General features: G+C 37.7%; 1 protein-coding gene across 1 annotated transcript in view; it reads right to left on the bottom strand.

Annotated features, from left to right (window-relative positions):
* Positions 1 to 2532: 2532 nt before the first annotated feature.
* Positions 2533 to 22099, bottom strand: part of PRIM2 (DNA primase subunit 2) — a gene marked incomplete at its 5' end in the record, with an annotated part of 282109 nt that continues 262542 nt past the window's right edge. Inside the window, 3 exons of the mRNA XM_081094689.1 lie at positions 2533 to 2755; positions 4224 to 4455; positions 15728 to 15796. Of these exons, the coding sequence (XP_080950815.1) occupies positions 4231 to 4455; positions 15728 to 15796 (294 nt within the window). The 3' untranslated portion in view covers positions 2533 to 2755; positions 4224 to 4230. The remainder of the gene's footprint in view (positions 2756 to 4223; positions 4456 to 15727; positions 15797 to 22099) is intronic.

Here is a 22099-nt window from a genome sequence, read left to right as displayed (position 1 = left end):
ACGCTTTCAGTGCAAACTAAACAAAATCAAAAACCCTCACAGTTCTATTAGGGTGAATGAATATCTTGAAACGCAGGGCTGAATTGGAAAATCCATCATGCATTTATTAGCAGTATTGTTTCACTACCTTGTCATCAATGTTCAGAAACAGTACTGCAATTGAAGGCTCAGGGGAAATGCAGAAGCCTTATGTACAGAGATATTCTTTAGCTTTTGATTAGGTTCACCAGTGATAATTCTTGGAGAAAATAAAATGTCATGAAGCAATGAACAGAAAGAGCTTTATGGGATAGAAAGCAAATCCAATAACAGGAAATACTATCACTTTTGGCAGGAAGGTCAGATGAAGTGGGAAGATCATTTCCTAACAGGTGACAAGATTCCCATAGAGTCACAAAGCTAATTGCTTACAATGCCAATTATGGCGAGAAGTCTTCGACTTGAGCAACAGCTACCTGTCAAAAAGGAACTCAGTATTGGAAAGAAGGCCTGGTGCTTGGGGTAAATAAGTGGTTACCTGGATGTAAGTTAGATTCCCTTGAGGAAAACACTAACTCTTCAGGCCAACCATGGATCTGGAAGGCCCACTCCCTAAAAATGCGGTGCATCTCCCAAAGGGCCTGACTACCAAACAGTCCTCACACACTGCAGTTCTGCCTGTGCACCAAAAGAAAGACAAACCAAAAAAAGTTCTTAGAATAATTTCTCCATCGTATTCACTTGTCAGAGGGGACCTTTGCCATTTTTCTTTGCGACACAGGACCCTGCCCACACAGTTTCTATAGGGAGCCCTGGACTGACTGCCTCTCCAGTTTCTGCCTCTCTGTCAACCATCTCTTCCTCCCTTTGCCAACATTGGGAAAGGAGTTAACAAATGGATCTAATTACCACAGTGGTTTGAGGCTTCTCAGCTTTTTTTCCCTTCCAGCTGTAAAGATGTCCTCAGACAGAGCATCGCATTCGGAGCTGCTGTCAAACTTTCACTTTAATGGGCACTTAAATTTAATGTCAAGCTGATGCCTGTGGAAGACCTTGATTAAATTTGCAAACAGTAGACTCTAACCAAACCAGAACTTAAGAGCTGTCTCATTTTGCCTTTCAAGCCTAAATTCCAGAAGTTTTTTCTTCTTTGCAAGGCATTAGAGAAGTTTGCCTGCAAAGACCCTGAGTATCAGTAAGACAGCCAAGTGTAACAAGCAAAAACATTCTGAATGCTTTTAGAGAGAGAAGAAATCCCTCAGCTTATTAAAATTCGATATGAATTAAAGATCCTTCCCATTGCTTTATTTTGCTCCCTCTCATTCAAAATCTGTAACTGTTCACTTTTATGACTCTATAGTATTATAGGCAGCCCTAAAAAAGTTTACTCAAAATCTTCCTGGTGATCTTTTATGCACATTGCAATTAAGAGTTTCATACTCTATAGGCAGAGTAAGAAACATTATGGAGAAACAACATGAAAGAAATATGATAGGATCTTCACTAACAATGCCATTGTTTCAGCCAGCTACACATTTCCAACCTAATCTCTTTCCTCGGCTGTTTCCTCTGTGGTCTCTGATAATCACACAGCCTCTGCTCCTTGAAGAGGTCATAACCAACTAGAAGTTAAAAGACTTGGAAGACTCATATTCTTTGTCGTTGGTTCCTGTTTTGAAAAGAGGCTGCTGGCTTTTGATTTTTCTTTTTGGTTCTCCCTACATCCTCTGATTCAAACAGATCTGTTCTCAAAGAAAACAAATCAAAATTGTCAAGACCTGTGAAGCATGAAAAATAAATTGCTTTTTCCAACTCCAGAAAATACCAGAAAGACATTAATTTCTGTCGTCTTCTATAAACCTCTAACTCCTATCCTCTAATCTACAGACTTCACAATATATTTATATATTCTTCTGTATAATACATGATGAGAGATCAAGCCTTATTACAAAGAAATTGAACTTGTAATAGAACTAATATTTAAACTAGTGTTGTTTTGGACTAGAAACATATAAAACATTCAAGTAGGATGGTAAATTCTTGGGACTGCCAGTATAATATGAGTTGGCTAACACACACATACTGTGCTGTTAATGGCTGTGTCCTTTTGTGGGTGCGAGTGCAGTCTTCATAAAGAAGGTGAACATGAGACAGTGGAAAAAGATAGCCTTGCAAAATGTTGCCAGATATGAAATATCCTGTCGTAAGATTTCCCAATGAACTACAGCAATGAGACTGCTTCTAATATTTTCCCTCTTTTTAATACAACAGAGACCTACATAGATTCTGTGCCAGGCTTTCTAAAGCTAACTTAAATCTGTGGTTAAAACAGCTCCGTGCAGTACTTGTTAACATTTAAAAAACAAAAACAAAAAGGACTCCTAATTTTGCAGTTCATGGATAAAGTGGTAGGCAATCATCAGATTCCTGTTGAGAACTATAAATGATAAAAAGAATAGCAGATGGTTTCTGATGGGAGGAATTTATGGGGTAATTTGTAATGGAATAATACTGTTTTCTGAACTAGGTAATAATAATTCACAAAGACAAGTAAAGGTTCAGATGGTGTCTCATTAAATTATACATTACAGAATATTTCAAGACATCTTTGCTCAGCAGCTTAAAATAAAAACCTGATCAGCTGACATGCTTAGGTTCTGACATCTGATCCTTTTCCAATCCTTTTAATATTGCTGCCATTTTCCACGGGATTTAAAATGTGCTTCTCACAGTCCAGTTTTTTTGAGTAGTGTTCTCTTTTCCATGTAGTTAGTATCTGATTCAAGAAGATAAAAGGAAAGTAGCCCTCTTCACCAGGAAAAAAAGACTGAAATAGACATATTTTTACATAATCCAAGGCAAGAGGTGAGGAAAGAGTACATTTCAACCTGGGTCTCCCTTCTTAGAGCCACATTCTCTGTGTGAGCAGAGACCACAGGGAGGAAATGCATTAGTTAAGGGCCTCCCACAGGGCACTGCTCTGCATAAAGTGCAGGGCCTGCTTCCCACAGGCAGGCAGAGAGCAGGTCATGACTCTAGTGCAGTGGTTCTCAACCTTCCTAATGCCGCGACCCTATAATACAGTTCTTCATGTTGTGGTGACCCCCTCAACCATAAAATTATTTTTGTTGCTACTTCAAACTGTAATTTTGGTACTGTTATGAATCGTAATGTAAATATCTGATATGCAGGATGTATTTTCATTGTTACAAAATGAACATAATTAAAGCATAGTGATTAATCACAAAAACAATATGTAATTATATATGTGTTTTCCGATGGTCTTAGGCGAACCCTGTGAAAGGGTTGTTCGACCCCCAAAGGGGTCGCGACCCACAGGTTGAGAACCTCTGCTCTAGTATGTCTGTGATCTAAACTCCAGTGCTGGCAGAATAGGTATTACTGAGCTTAATACATTTACTAAACCTATTTGGCAACTCATAGCATCCACAGAAGCAATAAGGTGTAGAAGTTGGAGGGTGTGATGAAGAAACACTTCGGACTTTCCTTACAATCTCTTGTTTTAGTAATTGTCTATTCTTCCTGAACCCAGCCCCAGAATGAATGGGAAATGATGGAGGGTGAGGAGTTACCATCATTTTACATAACAAAACACTTCTATTTGGTAATTATATAGCTGACTACAAACTCTGGTTCTCTTAACTCCTGAAACACAATTCATTTCAGTAGAGTTGGCTGCACTCACAGGGACAAAAGTTCTCCATGCTGGTGTAGAATTACCACAAATAGCCAATTCAAGAAAAACAGTTTAAAATCTTCATTGGTTATTGATCGTGTTGGATATTCCAAAATACCACTTTAAGAATGAAGGCTAATCTGTTATGACACAATATGACTCTTGCAATTACACACAGACATGCTCATGTACATTTGGATATTTATTAACAAAAATCCAAAAAAGGGTTAGATCAAAACTACAATAAGGGTTAAATTAAAAGTTGTTTTTAGTTGTATTGTTTCTAAGGGACTGTAACCAGTCTAGAAAGATGTTTTATCTCCTAAAACAGGACTTATATCACACCAGTAAAGATTTCAAGAAGAATTCTTTCTCTTCCCTGTTGTTAAAGCAAAATATGGTGGAGGTCTTTATTTTTACCTGCAAACCTGCTTGAGACATAGATGGATTGGAGTAGGGTGGGTGGAGGGAAAAGTTAAACAAAAGGTTAAAAAAAACAAAACACGTAGGATATGAAAGCTAGTGAGGAAAAAGTGTCACGGACTACCTAAGAATCAATCACTGAAGTAATCTTCCAGTCCCTCCATATCCATTTCCTGAGAGGAATTGAGAGAGGCCAGAGCAGAAGAGGCATCCTTGGTTTTCTGGACACTTGGTTTGGGCTGAGGAGTCTCTGGTTGGATGGGTTCCTTCTTCATGTCTTTTCCACCATTTAGAATCCTTTGGCTCTCGATAAAGAATTGATTAGGATGATTCAATGAAAAGCCACAATCATCTACCTGTACAGGGAAGTGAATGTATATCACATTAATACGTAGCTAAAGTATAAATAAAAGGGCTTCACACACCGTCCCAGATCTCATTCAAAATCTATTTAATACCTGAAACATGGATCCTAGCAGTTCTCATTCATAACATTCAATCTGCTACTTGCATTTCATTCAGGGGCAGCTTCAACCACTACCTCAACATGAACGACTCCTGCATTTACACTTAGAGCCAACTTGGCTCCAGCTCCCTGTCTATCAGTTCCTCATCCAACTCCTACTCAACACCTTGGGTGGCTGAAAGGCAGTTCCAAGCAAAATGCCTGGCACACTGTCGGTCAATAGATATTTGTTGTTAAAAAAGGAAGAATGGTCTTTAAACATTCCAGAATCAGAGGGAATGAGTACAGACACTGGTCCCTGATACCACTCATATTTTAGAGCTTATTTATAAGTCTGGCATAGGTTATCCCATTTAGTATAATACAAACTCTGAAAAAGCAACCTAATGTTATTTTTTTCATTCCAATCTTGGCCTTTCTCTGCTCTTTCTTTGTATAGAAAATCTTTTTATAATATCATTATGGATTAATGCAAACATGACCAGGTTCATTGTTTTATGCTATTTCTTTTCTCAATTACTATTGCTCAACTTGAGATTAAATTGTGAATATCATTTCAAATTACCCATTACTCTGTGTCTACTAAAGACCTACTCAGTGAGCCTTTGAGAGGGTATCAATACTTTGTTTATTTGAAGATTCAGTAAACACTATTTTCCCTAAATTTTGATTCCAAAATTTACTAATGGTGAACAAAATATATTCCTTAATAGTAGCTAATAATTATTTAATGACTATTATGCCAGACATTGTTCTAAGTGGCATAAACACACACTCATTTGTGCGCGCGCACACACACACACTCATTAACTTCCACAGGAGCCCTCTGAAGGTAGTTTATCAATATTTTCCGTTTTTCAGACGAGGCATCTGTAAAAGGGAGAGATGAAGGAACTTGCCCAACAACACACACTGACAGGGCGGGAGATGGGATATCAATCAGCAGAGTCCATGCTCATAACCAGTGTGTGCAGCTGCCTTGTTCTTGTGCCGAGGTCAGTATTTTTATGTTGTATTCATTCTAAAACTTATAAACGTTTACTAACTCTTAGTGCTTGATATTGGGGAGTGTCATAAGAGCAGGATAACACTTACAATGAAGTTTCTCTTGAGTGTGAACCTCCTGCATGATTTACTCTCTTCCCGTTTAGCCAGTGGATCAGACTGAGCTGATCACTTGTAACACAGCCTCATTCAAATCCCTGCCCTTCCTGCCTCTGCAGTTGGAATTGACAACAAAAAGAATACCATTTTACGTTATTTTGCTGATTTTTCTTGGTTAAGGGGTATTTTCATTTCATATTTTTATAAACTGAGAAATTATTATACTTCTTTTGGTCATCTATCTTATATTTATCAACCTTTTTATGTCTCACTCTTCATACTGAAGTGATTTGCATACAGTAGATGTCTAATAAATATTTGGTAAGTTGGGCCCAGAACTAACCAGTGTATGCCAGTCATGAATTTGACATATTGATTGAAGACTTAACATGTATAAGGGCATGTTATGAGCTAGTAGTAGTTTTCAGCATATAAGAATGTATCTCAGAAAAAAAAAATCTATTTGACTAAGACTAACTCTAAAGAAATTTCCAGCCTAGTAAGTCATATACTTAAAAACCTCTACCAAGAATGAAGTGATAGGGGTCACAGATGAAGGCCTATTATACTCCACATGAGAGAGAAATTCTGGCTGGGGAGATCAAGGAAGGCTTTGTGAAGGAAGTGGTGTATGAGTTGAGTCTGGAAAGATGGAGAAAGTAAAAAGCTAAAAATGAAGTCAAGGGCAATACAAGCAGCAGGACCACATGAGCAAGGTAAAGAGGCGACATCCCAGGAAAGGAAATAGTTCAGGTGGCCTGGTGTGAAAGGCATATAAAAGGGAGTAATGGCAAATGAGGCTGGAAAAAGAGGCTGGGGCCAGACCTTGGAGAGCCTTGAAAACCAGGCTAAGTAGTCCAGACCTAATTCTGTAGGCAACAGGGAGTCATTTAGAATCCTTAAGAAGGGACATGATGTGATTAGAGCTATGTGAAATCTTACGGTAGATTAAAATGGATTAGCAGGGGGTTAAAGGACTTGCTGTCAGGATCCAGAATGAACCCTCTTACCAGGTAGGCCAATAAATAGAAACAAGGTCTTTTCTGGTAATACTTCAGTAACCCAGGATTCTCTGATTCTCTTTAGTCAATTGTTATACATGTTGGGCCAATCATTTTATTGTAATGTTGGTGTATAACAGATTGATAACAGATTGATACAGACTAACTTAAGAGTTATTGCCCAGATCACTAAGAACACATTTTTATCTGCTACTTTGCGGCTTAATTTCAAAATATTTCCTGATTGTTTTAGATACATCTATGGTTTTTTATTAACAATGAAGTAATTTGTGAATAAAAAGTTTGAATTTTACAAAGTATTTCATTTTGTAAGTCTGTTGCCTAGCACATTTCAATCAGACAGTTTTATGTTTTATATAGATTACACTAGAGGCCCGGTGCATGAGATTCATGCACTCAGGGGGGGTCCCTCAGCCTGGCCTGTGCCCTCTCGCAGTTGGACATCCTTAGTTCTGCCATGGAGGTGAGAGAGGCTCCCGGCACCGCGGCTGAGCTCGCCAGCCATGAGCCTGGCTTCTGGCTGAGTGGCGCTCCCCCTGTGGGAGCACACTGACCACCATGGGGCAAGCTCCTGCATTGAGCGTCTGCCCCCAGTGGTCAGTGCCCATCATAGCGGCCGGTCATTTGGCCATTCGGTCGATTTGCATACTAGTATTAGCCTTTTATTATATAAGATTAGACTGGAAAGACCTGGGGTTCCTTTAAGTTGAACTTCTTCCATGTACAGACTAGGATCGGAGGCCTAAAGTGATTACATAATTTATGCAAAACCACAGAACTAGTAATTGGTTTTGTCTGAATTAGAATTCAGGCCTTTAAAATATATATATATATATATATATATATATATATATATGATTGATTTCAAAGAGGAAGGGAGATGGAGAGAGATAGAAACATCAATGATGAGAGAGAATCATTGATCAGCTGCCTCTGGCATGCCCCTTAATGGATATTGAGCCTGCAACCTGGTATGCTCTGATCAGGAATCAAACTGTGACCTCCTGGTTCATAGGTCAATGCTCAACCACTGAACCACACCGGCTGAGCTAGAATTCAGGTTTTTTCACTATATCACTCAGTGGCTCTCAAATGTGCTTTAAGAGGTTTTATGCAAGGTCAAATAAATGTACAACCTCATCATAAATATGCCTTCTAAACTTGATTATAAAGATTATAAAAACATGTTATTTCATGCAAAACGAATCTAGCACCATGTACTATAATTAGATATTGGGGATTTACTACACTTAGCTTCCGTTGTTAAAATTTTCAATACCTGTCCAGAGAAGATGACTCTCTGGATTAAACTGAATTATTAGACTTCAGTGTGGGCAAAAAGAAAAAAGGTAAAAACACTGCGGAAAACAGTTCTCAAACAGGCCAGCTACTGACATCTACTAAGCGAATCTCCCTCAAACATTTGCTTGGAATCAACACGTTTTGCACACAGTGACCTTCACACAAACATAGTCTTGTATTTCTGCCACAGAAAATGTACATTTTGAAGGCATGGAAGCAATATTGTTTTACCTATGGGATGTTTGGGTTTTAATCAAGAGGTTCTGCAATGACAGCTTATAATGAGGCAGCTGGTATTACCAAAAAAGCCATATGGAACGATCACAGTGCTGCTGTAAATGGTATCAATTAACTGGTTTATTTTCTGAACTTTTATTAAAGTGAGTTTGATTATAGAAGCCTCAGGAAAATAAACAGAGGGCGTTTTTTTTGGAGGATGGGGAAGGGGCAGGCAGAATGGCAGAAACCTAACAATAAAAATTCTGTTTTTAAATTAAATTAGAAAAAAAGTAAGTGAAGATATTCACAACTAGAAATCTATACTGAGACATCCAGTGAACACAAATAGCCTTTTTATTTCATTGATTTATATGTGGTTTAAGTTAGACTATTTCTACATGTGGAGGATTTAGACATGTCTTTTCAATGTCTTTATTAATCTAAGGCAGGTTTTAAAAATTGACAATAGCAATAATATTCTTGTAGGAATAATCAATAGGAGAGATACTACAAAAGCAATTGAGAACTAAAAAAAAATTTTAGTGAATGTCACAAAGTCAATGTTTAAATTTAACTTTCATCTTATTAAAAAGAAAAGAGGTTGACTAATAGAACTTAATTTGTGAAGGTTCCGAGGCCTCTTAATCAAAAGAGTCAACAAATAATAAAAAACATACACAAAATTAAAATTCTCAATCTGAGCAAGCAAATTCAGGAATCCGGTCTTCAAGGGTAAGAGTCATGTAACACTAGTGCTGAAAATATCAAACATATATATGTGGCTTGTCTGGTGAAATTCCTATTCTGATAAAACCAATGAGATCCTGTTGTTTACATTTTCTTGATATTCAGTCCTTTAAATTTTGTAAAAATTTTTTAATTTTAATAATTTTCAATTACAGTTGACATTCAATATTACTAACTTATGAAGTAATCCTGGTACATACATAGTTATTACAATATTATTGTATTCCCTACATTGTATTTTAAATTCTTTGGCTATTTTGTAACTCCCAATTTATACTACTTAATCCCTTGACTTTTTTTACTCACCTTCTCAACTCTCCTCCCATCAGGTAACCATAAATTTGTTCTCTGTATCCAAGTTTGTTCCTATTTTGTTTGTTAATTTGTCTTTTAGATTCCACATATAAATGAAATCATATGGTATTTGTCTTCCACTGACCTATTTCACTTAGCATGATACTTGCTCAGTCCATCCATATTGTTGCGAAGGGCAATATTCTTTGTTGGGCTGAGTGATATTCCATGGTAGATATATATCACCTCTTCTTTATCCATTCATCTACCAATGAACACAAGTTGCTTCCAAATATTATAAATAACTAGAGGCCCAGTGCACAAATTTGTGCACAGGTGGGGTCCCTCGGCCTGGCTGGCGATTGGGGCCATGGGGGGGGGGGGGCATCCAGCGGGGAGAGGGGCCGCGGGAGATTGGCTGTGGGAGTGCACTGACCACAAGGGGGCAGCTCCTGCATTGCGCATCTTCCCCCTGGTGGTGAGTGCATGTCATAGCGACTGGTTGACCTGTCCTGGTTGTTCGGTCATAATGGTCGCTTAGGCTTTTATATATATAGATGCTGATATCTTTTCAAACTGGTGTTTTGTTTTTTTCAGATATTCTGAAGTGGAATTGTTGAGTCACATGGTAGTTCTATTTTTAATTTTTTAAGATCTTCCATATTGATTTCCAACTTACAATCCCACCAACAGTGCATAAGGGTTCTCTTTTCTCCACATCCTGGCCAACACTTCTTTGTAGATTTACTGAAAGTCATTTTGGCATGTGTAAGGTGATATTTAATTGTGGTTTTAACTTGTATTTTTTTATGATTAGTGAAATTGAGCATCTTTTCATATGTCTATTGGCCATCAGGTCCTCTGTCCATTGTTTTGTGAGTTTTAGTTTGTTTGTTTGTGCTTAGTTGAATGAGTTCCTTATATATTTTTGTATATTAATCCTTTACCACATGTATCATTGGCGAATATCTCCTCACATTCAGTAGGATGTCTTTTTGTTTTGTTGGGAGTTTCCTTTGCTGTGTACAATTCTTTCTCATTTGTTTATTTTTTCTTTTGTTTCTCTTGCCCAAGGAGACATATAAAAAAAAAATCGCTAAAAACAATGTTAAAATGTTTACTGTCCATGTTTTCTTCTAGGAATTTTATGGTTTCAGGTCTTACATTTAAGTCTTTATTCCATTTTTAATTTATTCTTGTATATATTCCTAACACCATTTATTGAAGAGACTGTCTTTACCCTATTGTATATTCTTGTTGTTGTCACAGAGTAATTGACCATATATGTGTGGATGTATTTTTGGGCTCTCTATTCTGTTCCACTGATCTATGTGTCTGTTTTTATGCCAGTACCATGCCATTTTGATTACTATCGCTTTGTACTATAGTTTGATATCAGGTATCGTGATACCTCCAACTTTGTTGTTCTTTCTCAAGATTGTTGTGGCTATTTGGGGTCTTTTATGGTTCTACATAAATTTTAGGGTTATTTGTTCTAGTTTTATGAAAATGCCATTGGTATTTTGATAGAAATTGCATTGTATAGGTTGCTTTCCATAGTATAGACATTTCAATAACATTAATTCTTCATATTCATTAATACAATATATTCTTCCATTTATTTGCATCTTATTCAATTTCTTCCTTAAATGTATTAGAGTTTTCTGAGTGCAGGGCTTTCATCTCCTTGGTTAAATTTATTCCTAGGTATTTTATTCTTTTTTGATACAACTGTAAATGGAATTTTATTAATGTCTGATAGTTCATTATTGGTATATTAAAATGTAACCGATATCTGAATATTAATTTTATATTCTGCTACTTTACTGGGTTCATTTATTAGTTCTAGTAGTTTTATTTGTGGAATCTTTACGCTTTTCTATGTATAGTATGTCATCTGCAAATAATAACTACTATCTTTCCAATTTGGATGCCTTTTATTTCTTCTTCTTATCTGATTGCTATGGTCAGGATTTCCAATAGTATGCTGAAATAAAAGTGATGAAAGTGGACATCCTCATCTTATTCCTGATCTTAAAGAAAAGATGTTCAGCTTTTCCCTGGTATGATGTTAGCTGTGGGTTTGTCATATATGGCCTTTATTATGTTAAGATATGTTCCTTCTACACATACTTTGTTGAGAGTTTTTATCACAAATAGGTGGAGGATTCTGTCAATTGCCTTTTCTGCATCTATTGATATTTGATTTTTATCCTTTATTTTGTTTATGTGTTATGCCACATTAATTGATTTGCGAATATTGAACCAACCTTCATCCCAGAAATAAATCTCACTTGATCATGGTATATGGTCTTTTTAATGTATTGCTGAATTTGGTTTGCTAATATTTCATTGAGAATTTTGCATCAGCGATATTGATCTATAACTTACTTTTTTGGTAGTGTCTTATTCTCTAGTTTTGTTATCATGGTACTGCTGAACTCATAAAATCAGTTTGAGAGCCTTCCTTCGTATTTAATTTTTTTGAATACTTTGAGAAGGATAGGTATTAATTATAATTTGAATGTTTGGTAAGTTCACCTCTGAAGCCATCAGGTCCAGGACTTTGGTTTGTTGGGAGTTTTTGTTGTTATTTACTGATAAATTTCCTTACTAGTTATCAGTCTTTTTGGATTTTTCTGTTTCTTCCGGATTCAATCTTGAAAGATATGTTTCTAGGAATTTATCCATTTCTTCCAGATTGTCCAATTTGGTGGCATATATTTCATAATATTTTCTTATGATTTTTTTGGTATTGGTTGTCATTTGTTTCATGTCCGATTTTATTATTTGTGCAGTCTCTTTTTTATTTGACAAATATTGCTAGAGATTTATCAGTTTTATCTTTGCATAGAACCAGCTCTTGGTTTCATTGATCTTTCCTATTTTTTAAGAATCTATTTCATTCTGATGTTTATTATTTTTCTTCCTTCTACTCACTTTGGGCTATGTTTGTTCTTGTTCTAGTTCATTTAGGTGTAAGGACAGATTGAGATTGTTCTTGTTACATGATGGCAAACCTGTAGTGCTATAAATTTCCGTCTGAGAACTGCTTTGGCTGTCAGTGTGTCTTCACTTTCATTCATCTCAAGGTAACTTTTGATTTCTTCCTTAATCTCATTAGCCAGTATATTGTTTGCTGCCATGCTATTTAGCCTCCAAGTGTTTGTGTGTTTTTTAGTGTTCTTGATATTGATTTCTAGTTCCAAACCATTGTGATTGAGCAGCTGCTTGATATGGTTTCAATCTTCTTAAATTTATTGAGCATTGCTTATGACTTAACATGTGGTCTATCCTGAAAAATGTTCCCCTTGCACTTGAAAAAAGAATGTATATACTGCTGCCTTTTGGGTGAAATGTTGTAGGAATATCAATTAAGTCCATCTGCTCTAATGTGTTACTTAAGGCCACGGGTCCCTTGTTGATTTTCTGTCTGGATGATCTATCCATTGATGCCAATGGGTGTTAAATTCCCCTACCCTGACTGTATTACTGCCATTCTCTCAGTTTATGTCCGTCAATATTTGCTTTATATATTAGGACTCCTACCTTGGGAGCTAAAATGTTTACAAGGGTTATGTCCTGTTGTTGGATTGATCTTTATCATTATGAAATGCCCTTCTTAATCTCTTGTTACAGCCTTTATTTTAAAGTCTTTTTTGTCTGATATAAGTATAGCTACCTCAGATTTATTCTCATTTCCATTTGCATGAAATATCTTTTTCCATCCTTTTACTTTCAGTCTGTATGTGTCTTTTGATTTGAAGTGGGTCTACAGTAAGCAGCATATGTTTAGCTCTTGTTGTTTTTTTATCCACTATGTCTTTTGATTGGAGCATTTAGTCCATTTACATTTAAAGTAATTATTGACAAATATGTAGTTATTGCCATTTTATTAATTGCTTTCTCATTGTTTTGTAGTTCTCAATTCATTTCTAATTCTGTTACTCTCTTGTAGGTCAATGACTTTCTATAGTGTTATATTTGAATTCCTTTCTCTCTATTTCTTATATACCTCTTATAGATTTTTGGTTTGTGGTTACCATACATCAAACTATGTTTATAGCAATCTATTTTAAGTAGATGGTTGCTTAAGTATGAACACATTCTAAACTCACAATTTTTATTCAGTCCCTCCACCTTTATGTATGTGTCTATGTGTATCCCTTAATTTATTGTTGTAATTACACATGGTCTTCCTACTTTTGCCTTTTCAGTGAGGATTTTTTCTTTATATTTTTTAAATCTTTTTTCCTTAAAGAAGTCCTTTCAATATTAGTATTTATAACACTGGCTTAGTGCTGATGCAATCCTTTACCTTTTTCTTATCTGCAAAACTCTTATCTCTCCTTTAATTAGAAATGATACCCTTTGGCTCAGTGGATAGAGCATTGGCCTGTAGACTCAAGGGTCCCAGGTTCGATTCCAGTCAAGGGCATGTACCTTGGTTGCGGGCACATCCCCAGTGGGAAGTGTGCAGGAGGCAGCTGATTGATGTTTCTCACTATCCCTCTCCCTTCCTCTCTGTAAAAAATCAATAAAATATATTTTTAAAAAAAGAAAAGAAATGATAGCCTTGCTGGGTAGTACATTGTTGGTGATAGTTCTAACTTTCATCACTTCGAATATTTCATGCCATCTCCTCTAGCCTGCAAAGTTTTTGCTGAGAAATCAGCTGACGGTATTATGGGAAGCACCCTTGTACATAGCTAAATGCTTTTGTCTTGCTATTTTATGGTTCTGTCTTTAACCTTTGGCATTTTAATTATGCTGAGTCTTGGTGTGGGCCTCTTTGGTTTTGTCTTATTTGGGACTCTGTGTTTTGTGAACTTGTATGTTTATTTCCTTTACCAGGTTAGGGAAGTTTCTGCTCATTATTTCTTTAAACAGGTCTTCAATTTCTTGTTCTCTTTTTTTCTGGTACACCTCTGATGTGAATGTTGATGTGTTCTACCAGATACTGTAGAACAGCACAGTCCTGGTTAGGCTCATAAGCTCTAGATGAGTTACTCAATAGCCTATTTCAAATCCAAGTTCCTTCCCCGATAAGCACTATAATTGTATACAGGTTGTTCAGCTTTTCTAAGCTCTATTCATAAAAGGGGATAAAATAGCACTTAAATGTGGATCAAAATAGCTAATGTGTCCAAAGTACTGTGGGCTATGCCTGGCATGCATAAGGGTTTTATAGATGTTGGCTGATGTCAATATTGTTATTTTCATCATCATTAGTAATACTATAGGATACATTTTCCTATAAAATATTTTATAAAAAATTCTGCAGTTATATAACCACAATGAAAAAATTTCATGAAAACAAAATTTAAAAAAATATTGTAAAATTTAGCATAGTAGCTAATGATGAATTCAATAAATACACCTTTTGGAAAGGGTTATGGATCCCTTTGTATCCTGAACATCACCGACTCCCAAAAATGCTCGATGTACTCAAAGAAGCAATGTTTCTAAAGGTGCATTGATCTCCAAGTCCATTCTTGGATGTCTGTGCTAGGTTAGGAGGCCATGGCCAGGATCAGTATTTGCAAACGGAGTATCAGTGGGCTGAATGTGACCTCAGATGTGCAGTTGACCTACATAGGGTCTTAAAACCTGTCAATGTGAATGCCTCTAAGGGTATGAATCTTTAGTATACCACAGATCCTCTCTGGTATTAATCTCAGAAAGCTTCACTTCTTTTTTTTTTTATACCTCAGAGTTTGCAACCTTTGTTCTATACCTTTCAGAACGTACTATAGCAGGCCTTTCTTGTACTAAAGAGGCTGGCATTGAGAGAAACCAAACACATTTCCCTGACTCCTTGAAGTTAAGGGTCCACCATGTAACCTAGGTTCTTCATGCAGATAAACACAAGACTTGGGGAGTAGCTTAAACATGAGGTGGCAGCAAGTAAAAGGATCATATTTTCTGCAGAGAAGATGGTCAAAGACTTAGGTTCCTCAGGGCAGCTGTGGCCAAAAGTTCTAGATCTACTCCAGAGGTTGGCTGAGGCCTGTGTGTGAAATCTTGCCAGCTGTTTTTGTAAAGAAAGTTCTTCTGGAACACAGCCATGGCTGTTCATTTACATACTGTCTATGGTTGTACTACACAGCAGAGCAAGGCCAGAGACCATATGGACTGTAAAGCCTAAAATTCTTACGATCTGGCACTTTACGAAAGTTTCCCAACTCTTGGTCTCATCTCTGGATGTGGAGTGGTGGGTGACAGCTGTAGTACAGTAAGGTTTTCTCATGATGTAGCTCCTCCCAGTAACAACATTCTTGGTTATGGAGCATCTAAGCTTAATTCTCTGGCCCTTCTATAAATTTCATAAGCCACCACCCAGTACTGTTTGATAAATTCCTTTCTGCTAAAAATGGCTGGAGTGGTTTCTATTGCTGCAACTAAAACCCCTAAATGAAGCAAAGAGTAACAAAAGACAAAGAATTAGGCTATAAAGTTTAAAAATATACTTACATTATGTGTTATCTCAAAGTACTTCTGACAGGCTACCTGGTAATGTGTCCCTTTTACTAAATCCAAAATCTGAAATGAATGGAAAGGAGAGAGAAAAGAATTAGAAATTCAGTTTCTTCTGAATCACAGTAGCTCATGGTTGTTGGCCATCTTCATTCCAGACAGGAAACACATTAAATCATGCAACGTGTTGTACTTCTGCAGCCTAGACACGGTGATAACGTTGACATTACACAGTACTGTTTAGGTCAGCATTAAACCACAGACAACAAGCGATAGTAAGTAATCTTTCTGACCTACTAACTGTGAATCTCAGTAACTTGACCTTGACAACAGATGAAAATAGATTCTAGTATTATGACTTTGACAGTTACTGTCAGATCATCATTTTGCAACATCTCTTCTAAAATTGTAGATAAAAATATGGTAATCTAAATGGTTGCAGCATGAAGCAATCAAGTATAGTATTTAGCTTTTTATTTTTCACATTACCAGTCTATACAGATACAGCATAAACTACAGCTGTGTGCCCATCAGGACAATTTAATGAAAACCCTTTGGATGAGTATCTGTGGAGAGGGAATGCTTTTACCTTCAATCAGATTTGTCCTTTTTTGAAATGAAGTTATTTCTAGTAAAGCTCAGCAGAATATGAGAGTGAATAGTCTATTCTGAACACCTATTAGGAACATCATCCTATCTTTTGTAAATACAATTTGATTTCCAATTCTACTTCATGTAATCTCCTCAGAATGGTGCAAACTCCCATTCTTATCAGTAGAGTGCAATGCCAGTTGAAATTAGTAAAGTTTCACCACTTCCCCCACCAAATATACATATTTTTTTATTTGGCCAGTTTATCAAACACCATGAAATACTGGAATTAAGAAACAGCTTCAAATGAAGGGAAATATCATTCTGGAGAAATGTGAATTTCTATCCCTTTTCAAAAGGCTGACTTTCCTATGACAAAAAGAAATGCACATCAAGTCTCAAATTCCTGCTGTCATCATTATTGAATATAGCTTACATCTTTTGACAAATTACAGTTGCAGAATGGCCATCATATGACACCGACAAGAGTGTGCTTAAAAAATTGTTTTTCTCTGAGTGTCTTATAGATTACATTTCTGAATTTCAGGTCATCTTGTAATTAAATCCCATATGAAATGCCAACCAATCACAGCACCCAGGATCCTGCAAGTCTGCCTAGCTGACCTATCCACTTTTTATGAATTATTAGAACAAAATGAAAAATAAATCAAAATGAATGACTATGAATTTTCAAAAGTGAAAAAAGTCACAAAGTTTTCCAAGTAATTCTAACATTCTGAGCTCACCTTAGCCAGTGTTTTTACACATAGATAATTCAAATTGAACTTGTAATTGGTTGTTGGCAAACATCAATGATACTAATACATATCTGAATTTCTGTGAATTAAAATTTTGGAGAAGCAAAGACATACCATAAGTTAAGTTGAAATGATAAAAGGAAAGGACTTCACAGAAATAAGCAAATAGCTCTGTGGTATATGTTACTTTTATATAAAAACAAAACAATGACTCCATCATCATATATATATATATATATATATATATATATATATATATATAACATACAATATAATATACATTGGGAAGCATGCCATAGATAGATAGATAGATAGATAGATAGATAGATAGATAGATAGATATAGTTAAACATCAATAAAAATATTAGTTGGGTAATATACAAATATGTAAAAAAGTTATTATGGAAAACTGACATATAAGCCATTATATGTGAGGAAAGCAGATTTATGTGTCTTGAACTTTTAGGTTCCATCAGAAAAATTTAGATTAATCACATAACAATCCTCCCATCACACCCCACTCCGAGTAGGCTCTTCATTAACAAATACATCATTTACTTTGCCTCTTTTGATGATCTTTTCAGGACGAATTTTTATTTGAAATTTTCTTGCAAATCCACAAATAAATCATTTAACAATCTATCCTTAGACAACTTTACTGATCATGTCACAGCATATTTGAGTGGATAAAAGTTCCTGTACATAGTGAAGGTATAGTGGGCAGAAAAGAAACAGTAGAGGGTTTCAAAGAAAGATACATTTAGTCCTAATGAGAGCAGCTACGGAACACTAAATAATGAAGATATGGAGACATTAATGACTAATAGGAGAAATCTAAGAGAAGGACTGCTCTGAGGTGACCAGGTGTTATTGGTAGGTATTATCTGCATTTTAGAGAAGAAGAAGTATATCCTCTTAAAAATAGGGGTGTCAGTTTGTCCAGTGAGGGCCATTTATTACAGAATTAGAAATTAAAAAATCATATGCAGCCTGGCCAGTGTGGCTCAGTGGTTGAGCATTGACATATGAACTAGTGGGTCACAGTTCAATTCCCAGACAGGGCACATGCCCAGTTGCAGCCTTGGAGTGTGCAGGAGGCAGCCAGTCAATGATTCTCTCTCATTGATGTTTCTCTCCCCCCCCCCCTCCCTTCCTGTCTGAAAATTGAAAAACAACAACAACAAACCATCATATGCAACTTAAAATACATGTTTTAAAACTAAGGTAGAAAATGTGCAACATTACTCAAAAGAATCCAACAACTAATAAAAAATATATACTTTGATTTCATGTTATAATCTACTAGAGGACCGGTGCATGAAATCTGTGCACTGGAGGGGGGGGGGTGTCTCTCAGTCCAGCCTGTGCCCTCTCACCATCCAGGAGCCCCGTGATGGATCGCCCCCACAGAGGGAGGCCCCGCCCACCCGCTGCAGCCCGCCGGTCAGTGACCTGGGCCTCCCTCTGAAAGGCAATAATGGGTCAATGGCCAGGCACCCGACCAATTGCATCACACCTGCCTTGGCTGGCCTGGGGCTAGTGGGTGTCATAGTGTGGTCCTCCAGAAGGTCGTCCGGCTGTCTGGTCTAATTAGCATATTATGCTTTTATTATTACAGATATCCCAGAGATTTAGGAAAAGAGAAGGGTCTTATAAACCAATGAATGAAGTTTGGCTTCTCTCTGAGTAAAAGGAGAACTATTGCATGCAGTGTTCTAAACACAGGAGTAGCATTCACTGACTTCCATTTTTAACAGGAATATGCTTCCTTCAGTGTTAAGCACAGATTACAAGAGTGAAGGAAACAGGGAGCTAATTACAGAAACCCAGGGAATAGATGATGGAGGCTTGGGTCAGGATAGTAACAGTGTGGTGGTGAGAAGTGGATTTGGAGATGGAAGCATTTCCTATTTAATGACCATAAACCGTTTTTTAAAACTAGCTGTTATACATGAAGATGCTCAAAAGATACCTGATCCCCAATGTTTTGGAATAAGGCATTAACTATCATTTAACCCCTCCCCTTCCAGACTGATTTCCTAAATAGAACTAACTAGTTTTAAAACTCTGTAAAATAACAATGTGTCATCCTATACAATAAAAGGCTAACATGCAAATGGACTGAACAGCGAAATGACCAGTTGCTATGACACTCACTGACCACCAGGGGGACAGGCGCTCAACACAGGAGCTGCCCCCTGGTGGTCAGTATGCTCCCACAGGGGGAGTGCCACTCAGCCAGGCTCACAGCTGGCGAGCACAGCAGTGGTGGCGAAAGCCTCTCCCACCTCTGCAGCAGTGCTATAGGAACCCTCAGGGGATGTCCGCCTGCTGGCTTAGGCCCACTCTCTACTCGCTGTCCCCCCCCATCCCTCCTCCCCTAGTGCACGAATGTTGTGCACCGGGCCTCTAGTGTAAAATAAATGTAAAAGATGAAAAATAGCACTTACTAGTCGCTAAGCGATATGATTAACAGATGCTTCTTAAGGGGTGTCATGCTCATATATAACTGCTTATGTCACCAGCATTTTAGATGCACATCCCTTCAGCTGATTTCAGAATTTTCACATTCATACATGGAATACAACTTGAGGCTCTTTCTGCTCCTTATTTTCTTAGCTTTTTCTGATACAAATATCACTGGCAAATACTAGACTAAGGTATTCTACAGGCATGTCTATTTTGAGGATGGTGCTGGTGCAATCTGCCTTCAGGTTGGATGACTCCAAGGCAGGAAATGCCAACCTAAAATCAAAGGATGGCAAAGGATAACTGAGGTGTGAGCCAGGTACTAACTTTCAGTTGGTGACGTAGGAGCAAACACAGAAACATGGCAAAGAAACACTAAAATCTAAGGACAGATGGCTGAGGGAGAATCTGTGAAACAGAATTTGGGGACAAAAGCTAAATTCTCTACAACATGTTTCGTGCACCCTTCCTGGTTCTGCAGTGACGACTGAAGTGCATGGTGGTTGGGATTGCTGAGCCATCCTTACCCTACTGCCTGAAATTTGGGCTCTTAGGAATGTTGGTCTCATTTAGAATGTAAATTTTTTGTTTAGTCATAATTCAAATAACCTTTTCTTAAAGTGCTAAGTTTTTTTTTGTTTTTGTGTTCCTTTTTTAATCCTCACCTGAGAATAATTTTTCCATTGCTTTGCAGAGAGAGTGGGAGGTGGGGGAGAAGAGAGACATTGACTGACTGGTTGCCTCCTGCATATGCCCCAATTGGGGGCAGAGAGGGAACTCGCAACCCAGGTACATGCCCTTGACTGGGATCGAACCTGTAACCCTTTGGTGCTCAGGCTGACACTCTAACCACTGAGCACACTGGCCAGGGCTAAAGTGCTAAGTTTTAACAAAAAAGTCCACATCCCAGGGCTGTGGGCAGATAGGACTGACTTATAACCATACTACTGTGCACCTGAGATAGATGAGGCATGGGTTTTCTTTGAAACTGAAATTTTTCTTTGATGTTTTCTCAAAAAAAATGTTGGGTGTGGTAATATTTTACAATGTGCTCATTTTGAACTTACCTAACTCTTTACTTTTTTTTAATTGTTTAAAGTATTACTTGAGTCTCCTTTTCCTCCCCATTGACCTCTCCCGTGCCACCCCCTCCACCAAGCACAAGCCCTCACCCCCTAGTGTCTGTGTCCATTGGTTTTGCTCATATGCATGCATACAAGTCCTTTGATCTCTTTCTTACCCCTTTACTCCCCATCTTCCCTCATAGTTTGTACAGTCTATTCGATGCTTCTGTGTCTCTGGTTCTATTTTTGTCCATCAGTTTATATTGTTCATTATATTCCACAAATGAGTGAGATCATCCTATCTAATAAAGAGGGAATATGCCAATTGACCCTCACACCATCGCAAAGATGGCAGCGCCCACAACCAATAAGGAGGGAATATGCTAATTGACTGCCCTGCCCTCAAAGATGGCGGCGCCCACAGCCACGAGATGGCTGGCAGGGGAGGGCAGTTGGGGGTGACTGGGCTGGCAGGGGAGGGCAGTTGTGGGCGATCGGGCCAGCAGGGGAGCAGTTAAGTATCGATCAGGCTGGCAGGCAGAAGGGGTTAGGGGCAATCAGGCAGGTGAGTGGTTGGGAGCCAGCAGTCCCGGATTGTGAGAGGGATGTCTGACTGCCGGTTTAGGCCTGATCCCTGTGGGGGCAGTTGGACATCCCCCAAGGGGTCCCAGATTGGAGAGGGTGCAGGCTGGGCTGAGGGACAACCCCCCCAAGTTCACGAATTTTGTGCACCAGGCCTCTAGTGTGATATCAAAAAGTATGCTTTACGGAAGTTGGAAGGGAAGGAATTAGTTCATATTGTACTTTTTTATATGTTTTGTGTTAGAAGCATATGTTAAATATGACATTAACATTTTTTAAGAAAAAAATATTCTGTAGAGAAGCCAGAATGAAGATGTAGTCAGGTGACAGTAGTTTCTTATTGTATTAGTTTTGCCCACACAACTTGTGAAAGGTGCGACTGCCATTCTTACACACTGCCTATCCCCTTCTTAAAGGAATAGTTCCATCCAGTAGTGACTGGCCAGAGCGAGGGTCAGAAACAAAATGGGTAAGGGAAACCCATACTACACCAAGGAAGAAACTCACTGATAGATAGAAATGAAAGGAGACAAAAGGAAGCAAACAGGAAGATGAAAAAAAACAGCTGAAAGAAAAATGTGCAAAGCCAGAAAAATAGTTAAATAAAATGGAGTCTACAACCTACTATTTACATGGCCTGTCAACATCAAATGTTACCCCCAGCTCACAATAGCACGGTCTCCCTAGTTTCATGTCCATTTAGAAGAGCTAGAGCGCACCACGAGTTCTGCTTGTATATGGCATTCATACCAAAAGAACAGCTCTCTGAGGAGGAAACCAAATCAAATACCAATTCTGATGCCTAGATTAGAAGTCTCCTAATTGTGCTTAAAATACATATATAATCAAACAATGTGAACAATGATCCCACATAAAGGTGTATTCGAAACACAAGCTTATTATTT

Source organism: Myotis nattereri (genome assembly GCF_964212035.1).
Source record: "Myotis nattereri genome assembly, chromosome: 6".
Classification (NCBI taxonomy): Eukaryota; Metazoa; Chordata; class Mammalia; order Chiroptera; family Vespertilionidae; genus Myotis; species Myotis nattereri.
The sequence above is the reverse complement of the archived record's forward strand: the minus strand, read 5'-3'. Positions and strand labels throughout refer to the sequence as shown.